The sequence below is a fragment of the Mus musculus genome, chromosome 6 (assembly GCF_000001635.26).
Source record: "Mus musculus strain C57BL/6J chromosome 6, GRCm38.p6 C57BL/6J".
Classification (NCBI taxonomy): domain Eukaryota; kingdom Metazoa; phylum Chordata; class Mammalia; order Rodentia; family Muridae; genus Mus; species Mus musculus.
This window is the reverse complement of record NC_000072.6, coordinates 34,952,389-34,975,486: the sequence shown is the minus strand read 5'-3', so window position 1 is coordinate 34,975,486 and position 23,098 is coordinate 34,952,389. Positions and strand designations below refer to the sequence as shown.

The 23,098-nt window shown below is 45.4% G+C and overlaps 1 protein-coding gene across 3 annotated transcripts in view; it reads left to right on the top strand.

Annotated features, from left to right (window-relative positions):
- The window catches only part of Slc23a4 (solute carrier family 23 member 4), a 43,210-nt gene that overhangs the window by 13,009 nt on the left and 7,103 nt on the right, over positions 1-23,098 (top strand). For 2 of the 3 annotated variants that reach the window (XM_006506134.4, NM_001025573.2), the window contains 5 exons: positions 15,873-16,032; positions 18,429-18,610; positions 19,497-19,617; positions 20,361-20,517; positions 21,469-21,722. In XM_006506134.4, coding sequence (XP_006506197.1) covers positions 15,873-16,032; positions 18,429-18,610; positions 19,497-19,617; positions 20,361-20,517; positions 21,469-21,722 — 874 coding nt within the window. Of the gene's footprint in view, positions 1-15,872; positions 16,033-18,428; positions 18,611-19,496; positions 19,618-19,675; positions 20,163-20,360; positions 20,518-21,468; positions 21,723-23,098 lie in introns of those variants that run through there. The other variant, XM_006506135.4, reaches the window with a different exon arrangement.

The following is a 23,098-nucleotide window of genomic DNA, read 5'->3' as shown; positions in this document are numbered from 1 at the left end:
CATCCATTAAAGAGTCCACCATACTACGATGGATAGCTCCAAAAACAGGCAACCCTTGTTAAACTCGGTGGCTCACAACTCAAGTAGAGTTGAACGTTAAAGAGATTTAGAAGAAAGTGCAGGGGTCTGGACTCTCCCACTGTGGAGGGCAGAGGCTGCAGGTCACTGCCTGGGAATTTCTCTCTGAAGAGCCTCTCGATCCTTCTATTCACCTCCTTCAGCTAAACCCATTTGTGTCCAATGCTTCCTGCCTTGGATATTTTCTTAGCTCCTAGTCCTGAGGAGAGATAGCTATTTTTGTTTTGTTTTGTTTTGTTTTGTCTTTTTGTATAGCTTGAGCTGCTAGAGTTTTAGTGTCATCTTTAAGAAAGATCACAGAAAATTATGAATACAAAATTATATAGAAGTGAGAACATTCATAGAGAAAAATGTAATCAGTAATAGCAAATCACAAATTCTCTTTTTTTATTATTATTATTTATTTATTTTTGTTTTTTTTTCTAGATAGAATTTCTCTATGTAACAGCCCTGGCTGTCCTGGAACTCACTCTGTAGACTAGGCTGGCTTTGAACTCACAGAGATCCACCTGCCTCTGTCTCCTGAGAGCTGGGATTAAAGGCATGAGCTACCACACTCTATTTGTGTGTGTGGGTGTGGGTGTGTGTACATGCAGGCATGTGTGTCCATGAACACATGAGCACTTGTGCACACATGCACAAGTTAGAAGAGGATGCTATGTATCTCTTTGGCTAGGAGCACCATTTTGACTAGGATCACTGACTGATGAAAAACTTCCCAGGATCTATCTATTTTTGTCCCCTCATTTCTGGGTTGCAGGCTCACATGACCATCTCTAGCTTTTATTTTTTTTATTTTTCCTTTTGATTTGACTTTGACATCTCTTGCTTTCTTGCGTTTCAGAGCAGTCTCTCCTGATCATTGATCCATTTCTCAGTCCCAAATTGCAATTTTTAAAAAGCAGATAAACATCACATATAGCAAACATTCCCAAATGTAGTACTAGTTTTAAATTATTATTATTATTATTTAGCTGACAGACAGTCACCTATGCTGCTCCTCTTGTGTCTTGTGGTTTCATATCCCAGCCAGCTCTTCATTTTGTAGCAAGAAGGAAAGATAATTCATTGGCCATAGACTAGGAGATAAAGCTTCAGAGTTATTTGCTGTCGTCCCTGCTGGCCTGACCCCACTCTGCCTTCAAGCAGAAGAATTCCCATGAACTCTACTGCACCTTATAAAAAATTTTAAACTTCCAGTGATGGGGTTACAGGCCAGAGTGTTTATCTGCTATGCAATCTCTGGAGCTGCAAGAACTCGAATCTTGAAGATGCCTGGTGCAAGCTGGGTTTTCCAGTCCACACCTATAAACCCAACATTCAGGAGGTTGAGACAGGATTGTAGCAAGCTCAAGGGCAGCCTGGACTACATAGTGATTTCTAGGCTAGCCAGAGCTATTCAGGGAGACCCTGACTCAAAACTGTTAACCGAAAGTAAACAAGCAAACCAACGTGTCTGCCTGGTTTACAGTTGTCCCTGCTTCCTGGAGTAGAAAGATTCCAGCTTGTGTGTTCCATCAATGATAGCCATGTTTTCTCTGATGATTCCTTGTATTTAATTATCATCAATGTTTACAAAGGTAGCTTTAGCTGCGCTCATTTCCAGGCCTGTTTCCCAGCTACCCCTTTCTTCACCCACATGTCAGGGCCATGGACTAGAGGATACCTTGATGTCCCAGCGCCACCCTTGGTCCTAGACCTTTGTGTCCTGCTGACTTTGAGTAAGTTGGCATTGTGGCAGTGGGGATATTTCTGGAAAGCATGATGACACTATAATTAAGCAATAAATTAACTACACACCGGTGTCTTACTGACCTCGAGTCGTATAAATACATCCCAGTCCATTCTAACAAAATTTATTTCTACTCGGCTTCCCCTTAGCAAAAGCCTCAAGTATTCACTGTCTTGAAAATCTGATGCGACACTAGGGTATAGATAGAAGTGACAGTGGAAAGAGATTATATAGCTAATGTCTGACACCATTTGCTCTGCAAATTTTATAACGGTACAGGTACATCATTAGTGAACATATCACTAGGATTTTAAAAATTGATTCATTCTTCAACAGATTCATACATGTATACATAGTAGACTCTGATCACTCCTCCTTTCACCTTCTCTCCACCTACCATATCTATCCCTCTCCTCTTACCACGCCCCCCATTCTATTTTAATGTCTTTTGTTTTGTTTTGGTTTTGCTTTTTGACCCACTGGGCTTAAGCACAACTGCCTTCTTGGGCGTGAGTGTGGAGCTCTCCGTTGGAGCGATGGTGGTTACTCACCAGCAGCTACATCTGGCGCTCCCCCCTCATCTACGACTGGATGTTTAGAGGCTCTTGTGCAGACCCTACACTGGCAACTGTAGTCAGGCCACTCCCCAAACATCTGATGCTATTAATTTTTAAGGCTACTTTGTATCTGTGCCTCTTTTTAATATCTTTTTGTCCATTGCATTCATGCACATATTGTATTTTGATACTTTTCACCCCCATGACCATCTCTGGTCCCCCTGCCACTCTTCGTGATTTGCTTGCTCTTCCCAACCAGTCTTCCCCCCTTTCCTCCTTTTTTTCTCTATTTATTTATATATTTTTTGTTTGTTTAGTGACCCAGCTAGCTTCATTAGGGTTGCTTACAGAAGCACAAGTGAGAAGTGATTTACAGCAGCATGGCACCTTACCAGAGGCTACACCACTGAAGGAAATGTTTCCCTCTCCCCTAGCAACCATTAGCTGTCCATAGCTCCTCCAGGAGGGGCTGGGGCCTTGAGGTCCCACCCCATCCATAGCAGAATAACAGTGCTGTGCTGGCAACAGTTGCCGAGGTGGGTTCATGGGTGCCATGGCTGTGTCGCATCTAAGACAGCGTGCCCCCAACGCTCCCCTCTGTTCCTGACCACTGACATTCTTTCTGCCCCTCCCTCCACGCTGTTCCCTGATGCTTGAGGTAAGTGATGTAGGTGTTCCCTTCAGGGCTGAGTGCTCTGACTGTTCCTTCTCCTCTGCCTTTGGGCCAGAGATTCGGCTCAGCAGTCCCACACACCACGACGAACAGAAACTTCTCTGACAAACGCTGAGGGCATTCTTAATCGTGGGCATCAATGTAAATATTTAGCAGGCAGTGTGATAGGCACACTGCATGCATTTGATGCTGTGAGTTATAATCATGGAAGAGCTTGAAGCCCAAATTCTAGTCCTAGTGTTGAGCTGTGGGAACATGGAACATCACTTTGGCTATCTTGGATTTTCTTATTTGTACAATGAGATAATTGATTTGTTAATGTACCAGACTTTCGTTTCTGATATTATGACAATAAACAGGATTTCAGCTGGCTAGAGGAGTGAACCTGTTAACTTAGCCTTCCAGGTGTTCTGTAAGCCGCCCAGGCTAGTCAGGAGTCAGGGTTCAGGGAATTCAAGGAATTTACACCCGAGGGAAATAAAATTACAAAGTGGATCCTGCTGACATCAGTCGACTATGAGGGAGCAGACAGAAAGCTGAGCTTGGTCCCATTGGTCCCACCCATAGAAATTGGCTTCCCATCACCATCACAGCCTGATGAGTAACTGCCCAGGAGTGAGGTGCAGGTTAAGAGTTCAGAAATGAATCAAAGGCCCACAGAGATGTGGTTAATCTGCCAGCCAGTAGATAATGCAGTTCTTGTCTACCTATGACACACAGATGCTGGTGTTGCCGTAAGAGTTCAGAAAACCAAGCATCTTAGTCAGGGTTTCTATTCCTGCACAAACACCATGACCAAGAAGCAAGTTGGGGAGGAAAGGGTTTATTCAGCTTACACTTCCACATTGATGTTCAACACACAAAACCAGCCAGTCACACCAAGTCAAACCTGGTTAACATGACAAGTGAATTCCAGGAGAGGATAGGACACCCACTCACTGTACCTGGCCTGAGAGCTGTGAAGGCCTTTCCCTGTGAAGGGCTGGCAGCTGTAGCCCCTGATGGTCCTCAGAGCTCCCGTGACATGACTCTGGGGGCTCTCCTGTGTACCCCTCCCCCCACTTACTGCTCACTTCTGAAACCCACTGAGTTTGTAACATGAGACAACGCCATTTATTTCAATCAGGACACTGAGTTTCCAGGGTAATCTCTGGAGGAAATAAAAGGCCTGTGCGAAGCTTTGGATTTAACTGTCTCTGGCATTAAAAGGAGGTTTCCTCTGAAGAGATGTGCTGATGAGGTGTGTCCAGTTTTAGATCAAAAGACTGTGGAAAGAGAAGGTGGCTATTTCTGAGGTGATTTTAATTCACTCTTTATTATGTTTTTCATTATTTGTCATCTACTTGCCTTCAAAGTCCATGAGATACTTTATGGCGAGGAAAGATACTCATTGCTTTGTTTGTCTTGTTGTTTGTTCGGGTTTTGGGTTTTTGTTTGTTTTTGTTTTTTCAAGACAGCTTTTCCTATGTAGCCCTGGCTGTCCTGGAACTTGCTCTGTAGACCGGGCTGGCCTTACTCTCATAGTTCACCTGACTCACAAGTGCTAGGATCAAAGGCCTATGATACCACTGCCCGGCTTACTATTTCTGTTTTTACAGACTAACATCAGTGCATGTTATGTGAGCCTGCACTCTCTAACCTACACTTGAGAGCCACAACCGGTGGTTGCTGTTATTAAATAATATATTTTTACACATAAATACTGACCTTTTAGCTCCTCTGAATTTCTTTCTGAAACTTTTATTATTCAGGTATTGGATTTTCATAGAATAAAACTCTAATTTTTTTTTACTTCTATTTCTTATTTATATGCCTATGTATTTTCGTTGTTTGGAGGAAAAAAGTTACAACTTTTTATTTTTAAAGTCTTTTTTAGGTTCATTTTTGCAATATTGTTTCTAGAGCTATTTTTGTTCTCTGAATACAATGTTCCTTTTTTGTTCATATTCTTTTTGATTTATGATTGTGAAGTCTTTTAGATATGAGAATACTTTCTTTCCTTTTTCTGTTTCTTTCTCTCTCTCTCTCTTTCTCTCTCTCTCTCTTTCTCTCTTTCTTTCTTTCTTTCTTTCTTCCTTCCTTCCTTCCTTCCTTCCTTCCTTCCTTCCTTCCTTCCTTCCTTCCTTTCTTTCTTTCTTTCTTTCTTTCTTTCTTTCTTTCTTTCTTTCTTTCTTCCTTTCTCTCTTTCTTTCTTTCTTTCTTTCTTCCTTCCTTTCTCTCTCTTTCTTTCTTTCTTCCTTTCTCTCTTTCTTTCTTTCTTTCTTTCTTCCTTCCTTTCTCTCTCTTTCTTTCTTTCTTTCTTTCTTTCTTTCTTTCTTTCTTTCTCTCTTTCTTTCTCCCTTTCTTTCTTTCTTTCTTTCTTTCTTTCTTTCTTTCTTTCTTTCTTTCTTTCTTTTTTCCTTTTTAAAGGAAGGGAACTTGTTAAAAAGCCAAGGATGATCTTGAACTCCTATGGAATAATATTTTAAAAATTTTTTTAAAGTTATTTTTATCTGGCTCTTTTTCCTTTGCATTTTTAAAAAAGATTTATTTATTTATTTATTTTTATGTATATGAGTATACACTGTAGCTATACAGATGGTTGTGAGCCTTCATGTGATTGTTGGGAATTGAATTTTAGGACCTCTGCTCGCTCTGTCGATTTATTTATTATTATATATAAGTACACTGTTGCTCTCTTCAGACACACCAGCAGAGGGCATCAGATCTCATTATGGGTGGTTGTGAGAGATTTGAACTCAGGACCTTCGGGAGAGCAGTCAGTGCTCTTATTCCCTGAACCATCTTGCCAGCCCTCCCTTGCATTTTCTTAGTTGTCTGATGATCCCTGTGTATCTACTCATACTTAGAACTACTGTTCCAAGAGGCTGACCAGAGGTTTAGAACCTGAAGTGGAGCCTTGGCCTTCACTCTAGTCCAACATGCAGACATGCTCAACCACCAACTGCCAGGGCCACAATTCAAATTGCCCTTAATTGTGAGTGCTGCACTGGGGCTGGAGAAGTCTGAGTCTCAGCATCTCTATGCTTTCCGTCCCATGCTGCTGTAATATTCTGAAAAAGTTCTCATAGTCTCTTTCCTGAAGGGACAGGAGCTGGCCAGGAGAATTCTGGACTCTGGGTAGATTATGAGCAGGGGTGCTGGTGTTCTATGTGTGCACACTGACTAGAGGGCCCATGTCGGGATGGTCTCCCCTCCAGCCCCCACATCCAACTCTGCCTGCCGTCTGCCTGCCCAGAGAGCCCCGCACTTTGCTCTTTCCACACAACAGACCTCAAGTCTTCTGCCGAGACATCCAGTGGTACTCAAGAGGGGTTTAAACCTGTCATGGCTCCAGGTTTATCCCTACACTGAGGACTATCTCTGAGACTTCTCAAAATGCTGCTATTTACCTGATCCTGTGTAAGTCCTGTTTCCTGGGGGTGGCAGACCTGTTACTGTCCATCATCAAAATGTAGCACAATTGTTTCCTGCTCCATTCTCTTTATCCTTGGGACTTATGCTCCTAAAATATATTTTAATGTCAGTTTAGTGGTATCAAGAAGGGGAAATTTTGAGCCAGGCGTAGTGGTGCACACCTTTAATCCCAGCACTCGGAAGGCAGAGGCAGGCAGATTTCTGAGTTTGAGGCCAGCCTGGTCTACAAAGTGAGTTCCAGGACAGCCAGGGCTATACAGAGAAACCCTGTCTCAAAAAAAAGGGGGGGGGAATTTTAATCATAAATCCATATTTTCTTCTTTTAACTAGAGATTCAATTACATATTCTCTCTGTATATTAAGAATATTGATTTTGTCTTCATTATCATAAATATTTTGTGTACTTTTAATTTTTTTAAAGATTTATTTATTTATTATATGTAATACTGTAGCTGTCTTCAGACACTCCAGAGAAGGCATCAGATCTCATTATGGATGGTTGTGAGCCACCATGTGGTTGCTGGGATTTGAACTCAGGACCTTCAGAAGAGCAGTCAGTGCTCTTAACTGCTGAGCCATCTCACCAGCCCGTATTTTTAATTTTAATGAAGACTTTTGTACACTAAAGGGTTTATGTTTCTAGGGTTGAAAATGATCACTTCTCTCCAAAACATCAATTTTCTCAGCATTATTTATTGAATAATCACCTGTTTTTCAAGACAGTAAGACTCTGTGCACCTTAGACTTAAGTGTTTTGTTGTTGTTGTTGTTGTTGTTGTTGTTGTTGTTGTTGTTGTTATGATGAAATACATCATGCCATAATCTTCCCAGGTTTTTGTGGACATACTGCTCTTAGTAGATACATATCCATCCATAGTAATTATTTTCACTTACAGTTTATTATGTATGAGCAGGGGACGGGGAGTTGCCACAGTGGGTAAGTAGCGATCAAGAGGACAATCTGTGGCTGTCAAGTCTTCCATCCTTCCATCATGTGGGCCCAGGCGCCCAGCTCGGGCTGGCAGGCCGGCAGCTGGGGCCTCTATCTTTCCAGCCCTTAAATTCTTATGTATCCCAGGAATTCTCTTTTAGAATAGACAATACTTCTATGTCTTCAACCAGGATCTCATGGGAGACCTGAAGAAACATCTACTCATTCCTGATAGGGAACTGACTATTGACCAAAGTATGGATACAACCAAAGTCCAAATTAGCAAATGAATGTTTTATTGGGGTTACTTACAGAAATAGGGGTGAGTGTTATTTACAGGAGCAGAAATGACTCCAAGACAACTGTGTCACCAAAGCCCATGCCAGCGTGAGTGACAGTTCACCAAAGTTGGGAACCTGAAGCACAGTGCAGGCAGCTCAACAGGTCTTTGTTTCCTCCAGGCAATCCCACTGAGTCTCAGCTTCTTCCAGCAGATGGGCTTGTTTGGGAGTCTTCTTTGTAGCTTGGCTTATTTGACAATGACCCTCAGCAGTCTTTACAGTTTATATACATCTGGGAAGGGAGGGTGTGTCCTAGTGGATCTGATCAGTTTCAGGAACTCCCTGAAGCTATTTTGAGTTGTGTACTTCCTGTCTTAATGAGATTCCTTGAAATATGTCACCCCTCCTTAGAACATCCTGTTTTTCTTCCCTACAAGCATCCTTTCTTAAGTTTCCCTTCAAAATGGAAGGCTTTAATTTCAGAAGAAACTACATAAGTGTGTGTGTGTGTGTGTGTGTGTGTGTGTGTGTGTCTGTCTGTCTGTCTGTCTGTCTGTCTGTCTGTCTGTGTGGTGTATGTACATGTGTTTCCTTGACCACACATAACTCAAACAGAAACTCGAGGGAGGTGCCAGGTGTCCTCTGTCCCTCTGCTTTGTCCCTTTGTAGCAAGGTCTCTTCTTGAACCTGGAGGTGTGTTATTTCACCTAGGGTGGCAGCCAACAAGTCTTACAATGTTCCTGTCCCTGCTCACCAAACTGCAGGAGTTACAGGGTTGTGTGGGACAATCCAAGTTTTTATATGTCTGCTGGACGCCAAACTCCTCTCCTCCTACATGTGCGGCAAACATTTTTAAAGACTGAGCCATCTCTCAATCCTGTTTCTCTCTGTTTTAAAATTGATAACTTTGTTGCATCCTTTTTTTGGTTGAGTTTGTTTTTCCTCATTATGTTTTCTTTTAGAACTATTTCTAAATTATTCATCATGGACAGCTGCATTTGAATGGTTATTGTACTTTCCTTTAAATTATTCTAGCTTTTTTTTTCATTATTCCAGATTAATTTTCAAAGCATTTTGCTGAGTGAAATGGAACATTTTGGAATGCTGGTAGCATTTGCATTACCTCAAAAGATGAATCTGGGATATCTGGCAACTTTGTAATGTCAAATTCTTCTTTCAAGGGATGTATTGTATATCTGTCGCATCTATGCAAACCATCATTTGTTTTCTACTAGAGTTTTATTCTTTTAAAAGATTATCCCAAAGTCATTTAGGAGTGTTTCCTCTTCTGTATTTTGTGGCCACCTACACTGTTTCACTTGCTTCCTAAAGAAAGTCTTCACTAAGTCTTCAGACCAAGGAATCCTTTACTTTCTTGCTGTAAGATTCTGCACAGGCCAAAGTCACAGACTGTGAGTCACAGTGACATGTCAACATGGTGTTCCTTGCTCTTCCAGTCTGGAACACTTGGGTGTTGACGGCAACTTCTCGATCGCTTGAAACTTTCAGTTTCATTTTGCAAATGGGTCCTGAGCCCTGTTTGGGATGCTTAGTTGCTGTCTGTTAGCTTCCAGGTCAGAAGCTGGCAGTCTCCTGTTTTGTTTACTTCTCCTTCTACGGTAAAGTCATTGAGCTTATAGTTCCTGGGACAAAATGTTCCCTTCATCTTTTATATTTAAAAATTACACTTATTTATCAGAGGAGGTACAGCATACATCATGGACAACGCACAGGAGACAGTTATTTCCTTCCACCATGCAGGTTCCAGGGTTATAACTCAGGTATCAGGCTTGGCCACCGGTGCCCTTACTTGCTGTGTCATCTTGATTGCCCCAGGTTTCCTTTCTTCATCATGGACAGCTTCCAGTATTCTCATCTTCTCAGTGCACTTTAAACTTCTCATTAAGTGATGGAGAGTGGCTCAGAATTCTAAAAGTCTCAGCAGGATCCCTTTTTCCTTCCCTTTTTGTCTCATAAGCTGAGACTCTCAATTCTGAAGGATACAGACAGGATGGACCCTGGGCTGCTGCATCAGCATCATCTACAAGTCTCATCACAACTTCTTGGATCCTCCCATAGATATGTTGGAAGGTCAGACATCAGGTCTGGAGGTTTTAAGAGAACTGCACATAAGCTCATTAGAGATAGGGAATCAAGAGAGATTGGCGAAGTGAGGGAGGGAGGAAGATGCTGGTCTCTTGGTCTGTTTCTCATGGACATGTATCTTGCACTTGGGATAGGTCATCAGTGAGGTCACCTATGAAGTTTGGAGGATAACACTCACGTCAGATGACCAGGAACAGTCTTTATCAATGATGTAGTCACATCTGAACTTTGTTTTAAGGTGCTGCTCAAGGTGTTTACATTTTTCTGCATTCCTTCAGTAGATTAAGATGTGGAAGAGACATATTTAACATATTTAATCACTGTCTTGGTCAGGGTTTCTATTCCTGCACAAACATCATGACCAAGAAGCAAGTTGGGGAGGAAAGGGTTTATTCAGCTTACACTTCCATACTGATGTTCATCACCAAGGAAGTCAGGACTGGAACTCAAGCAGGTCAGAAAGCAGGAGCTGATGCAGAGGCCATGGAGGGATGTTCTTTACTGGCTTGCCTCCCCTGGCTTGCTCAGCCTGCTCTCTTATAGAACCCAAGACTACCAGCCCGGAGATGGTCCCACCCACAAGGGGCCTTTCCCCCTTGATTACTAATTGAGAAAATGCCTTACAGTTGGATCTCATGGAGGCATTTCCTCAACTGAAGCTCCTTTTTTCTGTGATAACTCCAGCCTGTGTCAAGTTGACACACAACTAGCCAGCACAGTCACTCTCTAGGTCACTTCAGCCTTCATTACCTTAGCTCTTCCTGTCTTTTCCCATCTTTGAGATGGGCAGAGCCTGCCCTTCCTGTTACCACAGATACTTGCTTGTATTTCATTTCCTAATACCTTCTCTCTTTGGAATGGAAATAAGGAGAAACCACTCGGACCAATGTGAGGAAGAACATCCTAGGTCTGCTGTGTGACTCACTGTCGGTGAGGTGGGGATACAGTCCAAACACCAGGGCCAGGCCCTGGGCTGACCACAGACCTGATTTGTTCCTCTTTCATGTGAATATAACAGTCATGATGACATATGTGTGTGTGCTGTACAGGCAACACACACATAATTCCCCTGCACCACTTGAAGCAAGTGTAAGTGTTAGCCCTGTTGTCTAGAAGAGGAAATTTATGTGCTGACAGTGAATGATATTGGCTCAGGACCCCCAAGACCAACTTCTCAGCACAAAGAGATTTATTTGCTCCAGAGGGACAAAGGACAGGGATAAAAGACAAAGACAAAAGGAGACAGAGGAAGAGGGAGAAGGAGAAGAGAACAAGGGAGAGGGGAAAGGGCATTTGTCCTGGGAGGGGGACAAAGGACTGACTAGATAGCAAGGAGACAGACAGGACCCATGGGAAAATGGTGGTTTATAAAGGTAAAAGGGAGAACCCTGTGGTAGGATGAACTATTTAATTTAATTTTAATTGGGCATGTTAACTGGGTGAACCAAAGGGGGCTTTTGATTGCTGGACTTCAGTACTTTAATAGCTGAACCTATTAAAGGAGAAGGAAGTGGCCAAATGATGGAGTAGACCTTGGTGGTTAGCATTAGGAATGTGATCTAATGATTTTTAGCATTCAGAGGGAATGGGAGAAGAAGGGCAAGGTTTGGCAGAGCCATGTTTTCTACGCTTGGGCTGGCCAGAGTCCCTTCAAGCACAAAGAAATGAAGTGATTCAGTTGTTTTCCATTGAATTTTGTTTGCTAAGTGTCTTGGTCTGTTTTGCTGCCATAGCAAAACACCATGGGCTGAGTGATTAAACACTTGTCAACATAGCATTTAAAGGGAATAAGAGAATTCATTCTTGAGCCAAAGAGTCAATTATCTGTTGCCCAGGAATGTTGATTCTGGTTGCTCAGAGTAACACTGTAAGGTGGGAACGTTTTTTATAGTGACTCACCCAAAGAAAGTTCTAAGTCAAGGTGTTGTCAAAAGCACTGGTGAAGATGCTGTGTAGACAGGGTCAGAAAGGCAAGGAAGTCTCTGCCATAGACTTTTGGGTTGGTGACAGTCACAAGAACGTTGGGTGAGACACACTGTATCCATACACAGTTTTTAAAGGAATCAAATATATGAATAAAGAAGTAGAGGCACTGTAGCAAGCATGATACTGTTACATTCTGAGGGACGAGGTAGCGAGAGAAAGGCAGGTGACTTTGCCTAGGAAGTTACAGAGAAGATGGTGCTTGAAGAACGGTGGGGGCTGGGAATGTAGGCCAGCTGGTAAAGTGCCTGGATGGCATTCTGGGAGCCCTAGGTTCAATCCTTCGGTGCATTCCTGCAACTCCAACAGTGAAGAATTAGAGGCAGGGGGGATCAGTAGTTCGAGGTCACCCTCTGCCACACAGTTGAGGTTGGAATGAGGAGGGGCTGCTGAGGGCAGAAGCACACTTGTATTCATGTTTTCAGCATGATGGATACCATGTCAGGATACTGGCTACTTAGGTTCACAGACCACCACCTCAGCCCCCTGTATGCCAAAGGAACTAGGGAACAGAATTTGATAGAAGAAATTTAATTTAGTTACAGTTTGGCCAACCCAGAGGAGAGGGTTTCTTCCCCATTAGACAAAGTTGTGAACATATGTCAATTTATCTGTGAGAGAGGTAAATTAAGCCCTTGGAGGGTTAGAGGCTAAAACCCAGGTTGTCTCCATTATCTGTTATAAAGACGTTTATTTTTTTATTTTTCAAATTAAGGTGAGAAAATGGTATTTTAAAGATCCTACATCCTTTAAAGTATTTGTTTTAGTTTAGTTTAGTTTAGTTTAGTTTAGTTTAGTTTAGTTTAGCTTTTCAAGACAGGGTTTCTCTGCATAGCCCTGGCTGTCCTGGAACTCACTCTGTAGACCAGGCTGGCCTCGAACTCAGAAATCTGCCTGCCTCTGCCTCCCAAGTGCTGGGATTAAAGGTGTGCGCCACCACTGCCTGGCTTTATTTTATTTTTATGGGTGTTTTGCATGCATGCATGTCTACATGTGTGCAGTACCCACAGAGGTTTCCACATATATACACACATATAGGCATGCACATTCAAAGCATGTACACATTCCATACACTACACACACATGTAGTGGAGGGAAGAGGAGAGCAGAGCAGGCAGACCACGTCTGCTGTGTTTTCTATGGGGAGTTGTAATGGTAGCAATGGAGATTTGTACCAACTTGTACCAACCCCACCCATCTGAGCCTGGACCACTATCCCTATGATGATTATTTGAATTGGAATGGAGTGGAAGATGGGAGTGAAACTGGAGAGACTAAATATACTGTGGTGAGTCCTTGCTGTGTTGTAGCACATTAACATGATCTCTGATTCCTGTTCAAAACACGATGAATTTTAAGCAAACAGGTAAAAATTAATAAGCAGCTTGTCAGGGACCCCAGAGAGCATGCCCAGTTAATCAAATCTAACAAAGCAGGAACGAAATGAAGAGTGGGCACAGAGACCTAAAGTAGATCCCACAATAACACCAGTAAGATATGTTTTGAAATGAATTAGTGGAGCCAATAAAAGTGAGCCCCTCCACCTAACACGCATTGTGGTATCTCAGGCAACAGGCGCAGAGAAGCACATCTGGGTTAGCTCACAAACTCCAGCACTGCCCGAGAGCGAATGGAGACTAGGCAGTGTGAGCTGCCCTATATGTGTGTGGAAACTAAATTTGGGTCCCCTGGAAGAGCAGCAGGTTCTATATTCCCAACTTAGAAAACACTTTTTAAAAATGAAAATGAGGGCCAGCAACATGGCTCAGTGAGTAAAGGCGTTTGATCACCAAGGCTGAAGTCCTGGGTTTGATCCCCAGACCCACAATGGTAGAAGAAGAGAGTTGCCTTCTGATGGTCATTACCTGGCTCCCACACACATATGTGCGTACACACAAACAAATAAAACATAAAACAAAAAATAAGTTCAGCATCTTTAGGCAAGAATTATTAGAACTGGATTTTGGTGATATCAAAATTCTGCAGTGAGTTTATAGATAGTAAAGGTGGCCAGCCATAGAAACACATGAACAAATGTGTGTCTTTGATGGCCTAATGAAACACCAATGGGTATTTATAAAAGCTTTATGACATACATGCAAAACAAGAAGAAACCCAAAACTGTCTGCAAGCTTTTGGTGTGGCAGTTTCAGGGCTGGAGGGATTCCTGCCCTCCTGGGCACCGTGATAAGGAAATGGCCAGGACCCAAGGACTCACTCCCAAGGAGGGTGGTTTGTAGGTGTAATCAGAATATTTATACTGACCAGACATGGCAAGTTCTTATGAATTGTCACTCTGTGGGGTCAGGGCTTCATGGGTAGCCCTGCCAGAGAAACGACAGCAAGAGTGGAGCTGGTTCCCCTTTGTCTGAAGGGATGAGTTACAAAACCCCAGTGGACACTTGGAATTGCTCTTAATGCTGAGCCCTGTAACGATATGTTTTCTCCAGTACATATGTACCCGTAATAGAGCTTGATTCATGAATAGGCATGGTAGGTGATTAATTCGATGACCAATAATAAAATATGACTATAATAATAATAATAATTATGATACCTTATCATGATAATGATCTCTTCCTAAAGACTTGAGATAAATGCTAATGTTGTCAGAGTACATTTGGCTTCATGTAACTGAAACCATGGAGAAGAAGTGGATAAGGATGATGACTGTACAAGTGGGTGTTACCTCTCCATCCTAGCTCTGATCCCAGGACCTTAGGCCTGCCACATGGCAAGCCCTCGGTGAGCATTTGATGGATGAATCAGATGTGTAGGATTATGCTTGAATGGTGAACTGGGAGCTCTGTATCTTGTATCATGTGTTCAATGCTTACCTTCCATACAACAACATAGACCATGCTTTCTCCTTTCTGCCCCCACACTCTGGGACATTAGCTTTAGGATTCTCAAAGGAAGACAGCCACACGCCTACATTCATGTACATAGAGCTTTTACAATACCATCTGTAAGTTCCAACCCTCTCTGCACCCTGTGATCTATTTTATTTTGGAACTTGATGGCTAGAGTTTTGTGTCTACACTTTAGCTGCATGTTGGCCCTACCTGGGCTCAAAGATATATAGTGACTCTGCTTGCTTTGCAAGGACACAGAACTGATTTCCAGGATCCATAAAACAACAATAACAAACAAACAAACAAATGAACAAAAACCCACCCACCCACCCAACCAACCAACCAAAAACCAGCTGTGGTGATGTGCACTTGTAATGCCAGGGCTGGCGAGATAGACAGGTAGTTAAAGAAATAATAATGTAGATAGTGCCTAATGACCCATACTCAGGATGGTCCACATATGCAGACATGTACCTATGCATCCTCCAAACCTGTACTGCCTCCCCCCAATGAGTGCCTAGATTCAGTAGGTTACAGTGACAGCTGTATTCAAGATGGCAGAGTCCTCTATACACCCAAGTTCTATTGTCCAGAGATGGGATGAGGTAGGTGAACCTGGCCTGCTGTCGAACAAGTTGTCAAAGGCTGCTTACTTACTGCACAGGCTCTGAGCAGTCTGGGGAAGCCCTGCTAGCTGTCCCAGAGGATAGAGGAAGAAGCACCCCAGGAGTGAGGGTTGTCTGGAGGTGACGCATAGGAGAATGGCCCTCAAGCTTGGTGTGAGAAGGAACCTGAGGGCAGAGGCCCGAGACTGCCCTTGGCCCATAGGCACACAAAGGCATCCAGCAACTCCAGTCTGACACTGCACAACTCTCAACAGTGTGGAAACGACTTGTTGGGGACAGGAGATGGAGAACTGCATGGTGTGAACTGTGCTGGGGTCACGGAGGGTGCTTCAGGCCTGAGGTGGAGAGTGGTACCTACTGTATTCTCCAGGTTCCATGCTGCTTTCGCGCAGGCCTCAGAGCCTGACCCCGGGTCTGGATGCCTTTTCCCCGACCACTGCTGCTAACTGTCCAGAGTCACACAGGCTTCATGGCCTTGCCTTGGAACTCCTCAGCAGGAGTTCCCTGCAACTGAAGGAGCAGGGGCCATGTCTTGTCACTGAGCTGGGGATTGGGCTTAAAAGCACCTTAGGTCTTGGGACAGGCCAGTGTAGGAGGATCTTAGTGGTAACCACACCTTTGTCCCTCCTTTAGGCTGCCCATTCTTCAAGGAGGGACCTTTGCCTTTGTGGCTCCCTCTCTGGCCATGCTCTCTCTTCCTGCCTGGAAATGCCCAGAGTGGACTCTCAATGCCAGCCAGGTGAACACCAGCTCTCCTGAATTCATCGAGGAGTGGCAGAAGAGGATCCGAGAGGTAACGGGAGAGCTGGCTGCTAAGTTGATGCATTTGCTTAATAGTTGTTATCCAACTCCCTGTAAGAGAGACGGCTTACTCATCCCACGGACACAGACAAAGGTCAATGTGGACCATTGTGGGAGCTGGCATTCCAGTGGTGTGAGTGTGCGTGGATGGAGACCACGGGAACAGAGGATAGACAGGCCTTGACACCACTCTTGTGTGTTCAGGAGGCAGAGTGCAAGTGACATTCATACTTACTTAATGCATTGGTTTGTGTATTTGTGACATGCAGGGAGCCCTACCTATATCAGGAGTCAGCAAATTGGGATCTTGGACTAAATCTCACCTATGGCCTGTTTTATTTTTTATTTTCATGTGTATGAGTGTTTTCCCCGCATGCATGTATGCACACCACATGCATGTAGTGACCTCATGGGCCAGAAGAGGACTTCAGATCCCCTGAAACTGGAGTTAGAGGTGATTGCTAGCCAGCTTATAGGTGCTAGGAAATAAATCTGGGTCCTTTATGAAAACAGCAAGGGCCCCTAACCACTGAGCCTTCTCTCCAGCCTCTATGGCCCGTTCTTTTATTGCCATGGTCGAAGAATGACTTTTCTATTCTGAAAAGGTTGCTTGGAAAAAAAAAATACTATGAGGCAGAAAGCACAGGTGGTGCTCACAGTCCAAAACGTTTTCCTTGTCTTTTTCTTTTCTTTCTTTCTTTTTTTTTTTAAGGATTTATTTATTTATTTTATGTATATGAGTACACTGTAGCTGTCTTCAGACACACCAGAAGAGGGCATCGGATCCCACTACAGATGGTTGTGAGCCACCATGTGGTTGCTGGGATTTGAACTCAGGACTTCTGGATGAGCAGTCAGTTCTCTTAACTACTGAGCCATCTCTCCAGCCCCTGTAAAAATGTTTTCTTTCTTGGACATTCGCAGAAAATCTACAAGTCCTACTGGATAACACAGGGCCTAGGGCTGGGTTCTGGTGGTCCAGTGTGTGTGTGTGTGTGTGTGTGTGTGTGTGTGTGTGTGTGTGTGTGTGCGTGCGCCTTCCATTTCTCTAACACGGCCCTCAAGAATCCCAGCATAATGAGCCACAAGACCAGTTCTATCTGTGCCTCATCATTAGCTCTTTCTGCTGGCCACGGTTTCCTCCAGTATTGATTAACAGAGAAAGCCCTGTCATGCCGACCTCTTTGCTGTCATTGATCAGTGCTTGGTTATTTAATCCACTCTTGGAATGGAATGGAATCCCCGTGACTGGGTCAACTGAACTACATTCATCTCTCTCCACACCTCAGTTCCTGAAGCCACAGGTGGTTGCTGACTGTGCAGCTCAGGGCCAGTCACTGGTGAAAACAGCCACAGGAAAGCTGAGCTTGAAGAACTATCAAAGAAAAGTGAACGGAGATTTTATTTTTAAAGAAATAGTGGCAGGGGCGGGGATGTAGGAGACAGAAGTGATAACCAGTAATAAGTTTATTGTCCAGTGTCATGGCACATGGACCCTAGTCCACTCAGTGCCAATATATAAAATGATGTTTTCAAATGCTGTTTTAAAGTGAGCTTAGTGGATAAAAAGAATTTAGACACAGCCGAGAGGAGGTTCAGAAGTGAAGGGTCAGCAGGGAGAAGGTGGCTGTGACTGTAGAGAGCAGAAAGCCTGAAACTGAGGTGACAAAATGTGGGGCTAGAAGGGAAATCTATCTAATAGGAACTCAGGAAGGTGGTGGAGAAAACAGAGAAACAGCAATATTAAAGAGAGACAAAGATGAATAGTTTAGAGTTGGGGAATACACAGACTGAAGAAAAGCACAGAAGTCCTCAGTGGGCTAGCTAAACATCAGTGCACAGCTAGACACCCACAACGAAATGGCAACACCAAGTACAAAGGCCGGTAAGAGCAATAAGAGAGAAGCAGGACTGGGAGACAGCTGGGCGGCTCGGTGGGTGAAATGCAAGTGTGGACACCTGAGTTCAGATCGCTAACACATGAAATGCCCACACACAAGACCCCGTCTCAAACTAAAATAAAATATTTGAAAATAGAAGAGTAGTTTCCATCCACACCATTAAAGCAAAAAGGGAGAATGACTCATTCAACTCAACAGATAGAGCAGCACACACCCAAACCTGGCCTGTTCGTGGCTCCTCAACAGCCCACACGCTAGGAATGGCTTTACACTTTCGGTGGTAATTTTGAAAGACACAGAAAGAGGAGTCAAGTACGCTGACCCATCAAAATGACATGAAATTCCAGTTTCATCTCCTGCAAATGATGTTCCAATTTAGGGTCCATCTTGGCCTCTGTGCTGCCTGGGGGATCCCCAGGTGTAATCAGGTTGGGCAGTGTGGGGTGGCCTGGCCCGGTCCCTGCTGAGGCCCACGTCTTTCCTCCAGCTGCAGGGCGCTATCATGGTGGCTTCCTGTGTCCAGATGCTAGTGGGTTTCTCGGGCCTCATCGGCTTTCTCATGCGCTTCATCGGCCCCTTGACCATCGCGCCGACCATTTCCCTCGTGGCCCTGCCTCTCTTTGATTCTGCAGGCAGTGATGCTGGGATCCACTGGGGGATTTCTGCCCTGTAAGTATTCTCCGAGAAAGGCAGGCCATCTCAGTCCTGTTTGGGACACTTACGGGAGTCCAGGATATTGGTAAACCCTCGTGGCTTATAAATACTTCCATGGGCATTACCATACCTTAAAAAGCATCACAGTTGATACTTAAAATTTATTGTTACTATTAGATGTTTTACTCTTATTGATTCACATCGATAACCTGTTCATCACAACAGTGTATAAGAACATGTAGTGTTTATGAAAACTTGGCTCTACCGGTCCCTGCCAGCTAGGATTTCGGTGAGGTGAGAAGGATACAAAGAACGGTTCCACCTTGCAGGCTTGTTGTAGTCTATGAGAGAAGGCTGAGGTCTAACAACCTGCAATACTGGGAGTCAGCCGTGAGTCAGAGGGTGCTGTGTGTGTGCAGGTCTCGGGTGGTGTGACTGACAGCCAAGGAGGCTCGCGGAAACTCCAGAGGAAGTGAAGCCTCCAGCATTTACACTGAACTTAGGGATGCTCTTCTCATTCACTCTGCCCCTTGTGGGCCGAGAGGAGGTGTGTGTGTGCGCGTGGGGGGGGGGGGCACCAGGGATGCAGAACTGCCTGGGAGACATCTCTGACTCTGGCCTCAGTGACAGCTGGCTCGATCCGCTGCCACAGTTCATTTCTCTCCGTCTCCCGGAAGTGACATTCCCCTGGGCCATTATTTCCCTTCAGCCACTAGGGCTCAACCACTCTCGAGGGATGGCAGGATTTTTGCCAGTGCTTTCCACAGGGATTCAGCAAAGTCACTGCTGCCACTGGCACGTGATCGCTCAGCCTCCTGGCCCATTCCTTGGGGTACCTTGCGAACTCACCACAAGGATCCCAGGCCAGCAAAGTAGGCGTGGCCATCTGTTTCTGTTTCAGGACCATCTTCCTCATCGTGCTCTTTTCTCAGTACCTCAAAAATGTCATGGTTCCTGTGCCAGTTTATGGAAGAAGGAAGAAGTGTCACATCTCCAGGTTCAACCTGTTTCAGGTCTTCCCTGTAAGAACTGCCCCTCACCCACTTTTCACTCTGGGTTGGCTCACCTGGAGCAGGTAGGGAAAGCTCCCTATGCCCGGCTAGCTCCAAAACCGATGCTCTCTCCTCTCTGGAGGGAGGCTTCTTAGGAGGCTGGGGTGTGTGTGTATGTGTGTGGTGTCACACCCCCTAGTGGTTGGTGGTGTGCCATCTCAGGTCCCTACTCTGAGAACTGCCTCGGGACAAACAGCCTTAGCTCCTGGCTGCTCTCATAGCCAAGTGCTTAGAACAGCGGCTTCACTTCCGATGACTTACGGGTACCTCCTTTTCCAGAGCTTTCTAGAAAGATACTGCCACTTGTTTCTGACCCTCAGAAGGAACAGCTTCATATCGCACAATGCTCTCCCAGGGGGAGAATTCGCAAAGCATTCTGGGATTCCACTTCGTTTCAGGCTCTATTAGAGGACCAGGTTTAATCCATGGCACAGATGAAGACAAGTGTGAGAGCCAGATTGTGACCCTTTTGCCGCAGGCTCGACTCAACATCATTCTGTCCCACTCTGCCCAAGGTCTCTTTCCATAGAGAATTTTCTGCCTCTGTTTCTAGTCTGCTCCCTTAATGTGCTAATTTACCCATGGACACAGCAGATTCCCACTGTCAGTAGCAAAGTCAGTAACACAGCACCTCTCAGAGCTCCCCACCCCCTCCCCCCATCTAGAGGAAGGGGTGGGGCAGGCAGTGTGTGAAGGGCATCTCCCTTTGGCAGGTACTGCTAGCTCTGTGCCTCTCGTGGCTCTTTTGCTTCGTGCTCACTGTCACCAACACCCTCCCTGAGTCCCCCACGGCATATGGATACATGGCCCGTACAGACACCAAAGGCAGCGTCCTGAGCCAGGCCCCCTGGTTCCGCTTCCCTTACCCAGGTGAGGAGAAATGGGTGTCCTTATGATCTGGGACACGGGCTTCCTCAGACAATCTGTGGGATGCAAGGCACTGGATGAAGGGTTGAAAGGGTTGGGGACAGATTGCAGGGAAAGATGGGCTCTAGGGAGACCGTGTATAACCCCTAAGAGAACAGGGTAAGGAGTGAGGCCCCAGGCTGCTCTAAGGTGTGCATGTGCTATTGGGAAACGAGCCCAGGTTCCATGTTTGTTCCACGTTTGCTACATCTCTGAGATAAAGCCTCAGCTATCTTTTTTGCTTTTTATATTGAGTCAAAGTACTGCTAAATTGCTCAAGCTGACCTTGAGTTCACTCCACAGCCCAGGCCAGCCTTTAACTTGTGGTCCTCCTGCCCCATCCTCTTGAGAAGCTGGGATTATGTTCATTACCCACTAAGCCGTGGTTGTTCTAAAAAGCCCTTGGGAACAGTAGACCAAATGCCATTATTCCGAGAGTTTTCCCAGAACTAGCAAAAGGCCTGTACCTGCCTCCATGTTACCCAGAACCCCCTGGTCTTGGACCCCTTGGCCTTGGGGTATGTGAGGGAAGATGCAAGAGAGGTCGTCTTGACCTCCAGGCAGATATTTGGGTCTCATGATAGGTTCTGGTAGGCTTAGGGCTGAATTAGAATATTTTGGGGGGAGATCAGAGCTTCCTTTAGTCTACTTCTGGTCTCACCTTGAAGTATAGGAAAGTAACCAGGGCTGAAGGTTGGGCCAGCCTGGTTCATGATATGTCTTTCTAGTCGAGACTTTACCTTCCAACAACTCCAAGGTGCCCTTTGAAGGAGGCGCCATTTCTACCCTCTGAGTGGAAAGGCAGGGCAGAAGCTGCCAAAGCTTCTGGACAGCTGAGAACTTCCCAGCCTTGTTAAGCTTCTAGAGACCCTTCTGACAAAGAAATGACAGGGTCCCCTTATGTCCCCTTGGCAGGGCAGTGGGGCCTCCCCACCATCAGCCTGGCTGGAGTCTTTGGAATCATTGCTGGAGTGATCTCCTCCATGGTGGAGTCGGTGGGCGATTATCACGCCTGTGCTCGGCTGGTTGGTGCCCCACCCCCTCCAAAACATGCCATCAACCGTGGCATTGGCATTGAGGGCCTTGGCTGCCTGCTGGCAGGGGCCTGGGGAACTGGGAATGGTACCACGTCCTACAGTGAGAACGTCGGGGCGCTGGGCATCACCAGGGTAAGACCACTGATGGGGTTCCTGGGGCGGGGCTGGGTTCCTGCAAACTAGTTTCCTGTTGTAGCTGTGACAACTCACAAAGACTGGGTTTAGATCAATATCACCCTGCTGATCTAGCAGTCAGAAATGAGGTGGGGACTGTATGGGGGCTAAAGCAGAGGTATGGACATAGAAACACTCCTTAAGGCAGGCCTCTTCTACAGGCTGTCCTGTCCCTAGACTGTGGCTCCTTCTTCCTCGTTCCCCTGTCACAGATGTGAAACACTGCCTACTCACAAAAAAACACACAGAGTTATGCTGAACTACCAGTGTGAGCCAGGAGACCATCCCTAGCTCACCAGTCCCAGCTCAGGCACCTCTGCAAAGTCCCCTTGCCAAGCATGGCAAGGCTATACACGAATACATATGGCCTTCCTACAGGGACTCAGCAAAGCCACAGGTGCCACCAACACATGATGGCTTCCCTTTGGGGTCACACATCAGATACCCTGTATATCATATATTTACATTACAATCCATAACAGTAGCAAAACTACAGTTATGACGTGGCAATGAGGGACGAAGCAATATGGAGGCTGAGGATGACTAGCCTAGGGGCTCAGAATGGGCTATCTCTGCAGGGGTCATGACCCTGATGTCAATATGTGGCCTTCTTTGGTTGTGGTGGGACAGACATTGCCTTTAGCCCGGCCCTGACTATTCAACTGTCCCTAGCCAGATCCACCTCAGGTCCCCAGGGCCCTGACAGCCAGAGACCTCTGAAACACACCCATTCTTCTGCAGTCTGTGTCTGAGGGAACCCATTCCGCCACTCATGTCATCTTTGACGTTCTGAGACATTCCTCTAGGTTCTTCTTTCTCTACAGGCCTCCCTGCCTGTCCCTCTTGGCTCCCTTCCTGATGACTCAGACTGACTGTCCCTGTCCAGTAGGACCTCACATTCTCTCTTAGCAGGATCTTACACATCTCCACTCCACCCATAACTTGACTGCCCGGTTTCTAGAGCCCAATTCTGACTAGTCTCTGTGTAACATCTATTCCACACCTCCACAGCCCCACCACTTCCTCCTAGAGAGTCCAGGAAGGATGGTGTTTCATTATCCCAACTTGCAGTGTCTTGTGGCTCCCTCCCTCCATGGCTCCAGTGTGCATCCTGGAGGAATTGTGCCTTCTGCTCCCGAACCCCAAGTGACCCGTGCTACTGCTGGAGCTGAAATCCACAACCAAATCCCCAACTACCTCCACTGCCGTTCTCGACAAGCCTAGAGGGTTTGATGCTTTCCCAAGGCTTGCAGAGCCCTTCATCCAGGCTGTGAGTGCACCACAAATGTAGCAGCTGGCTGTATAAGCTTGAAGCAGCAACCGTTTCCTTCCTG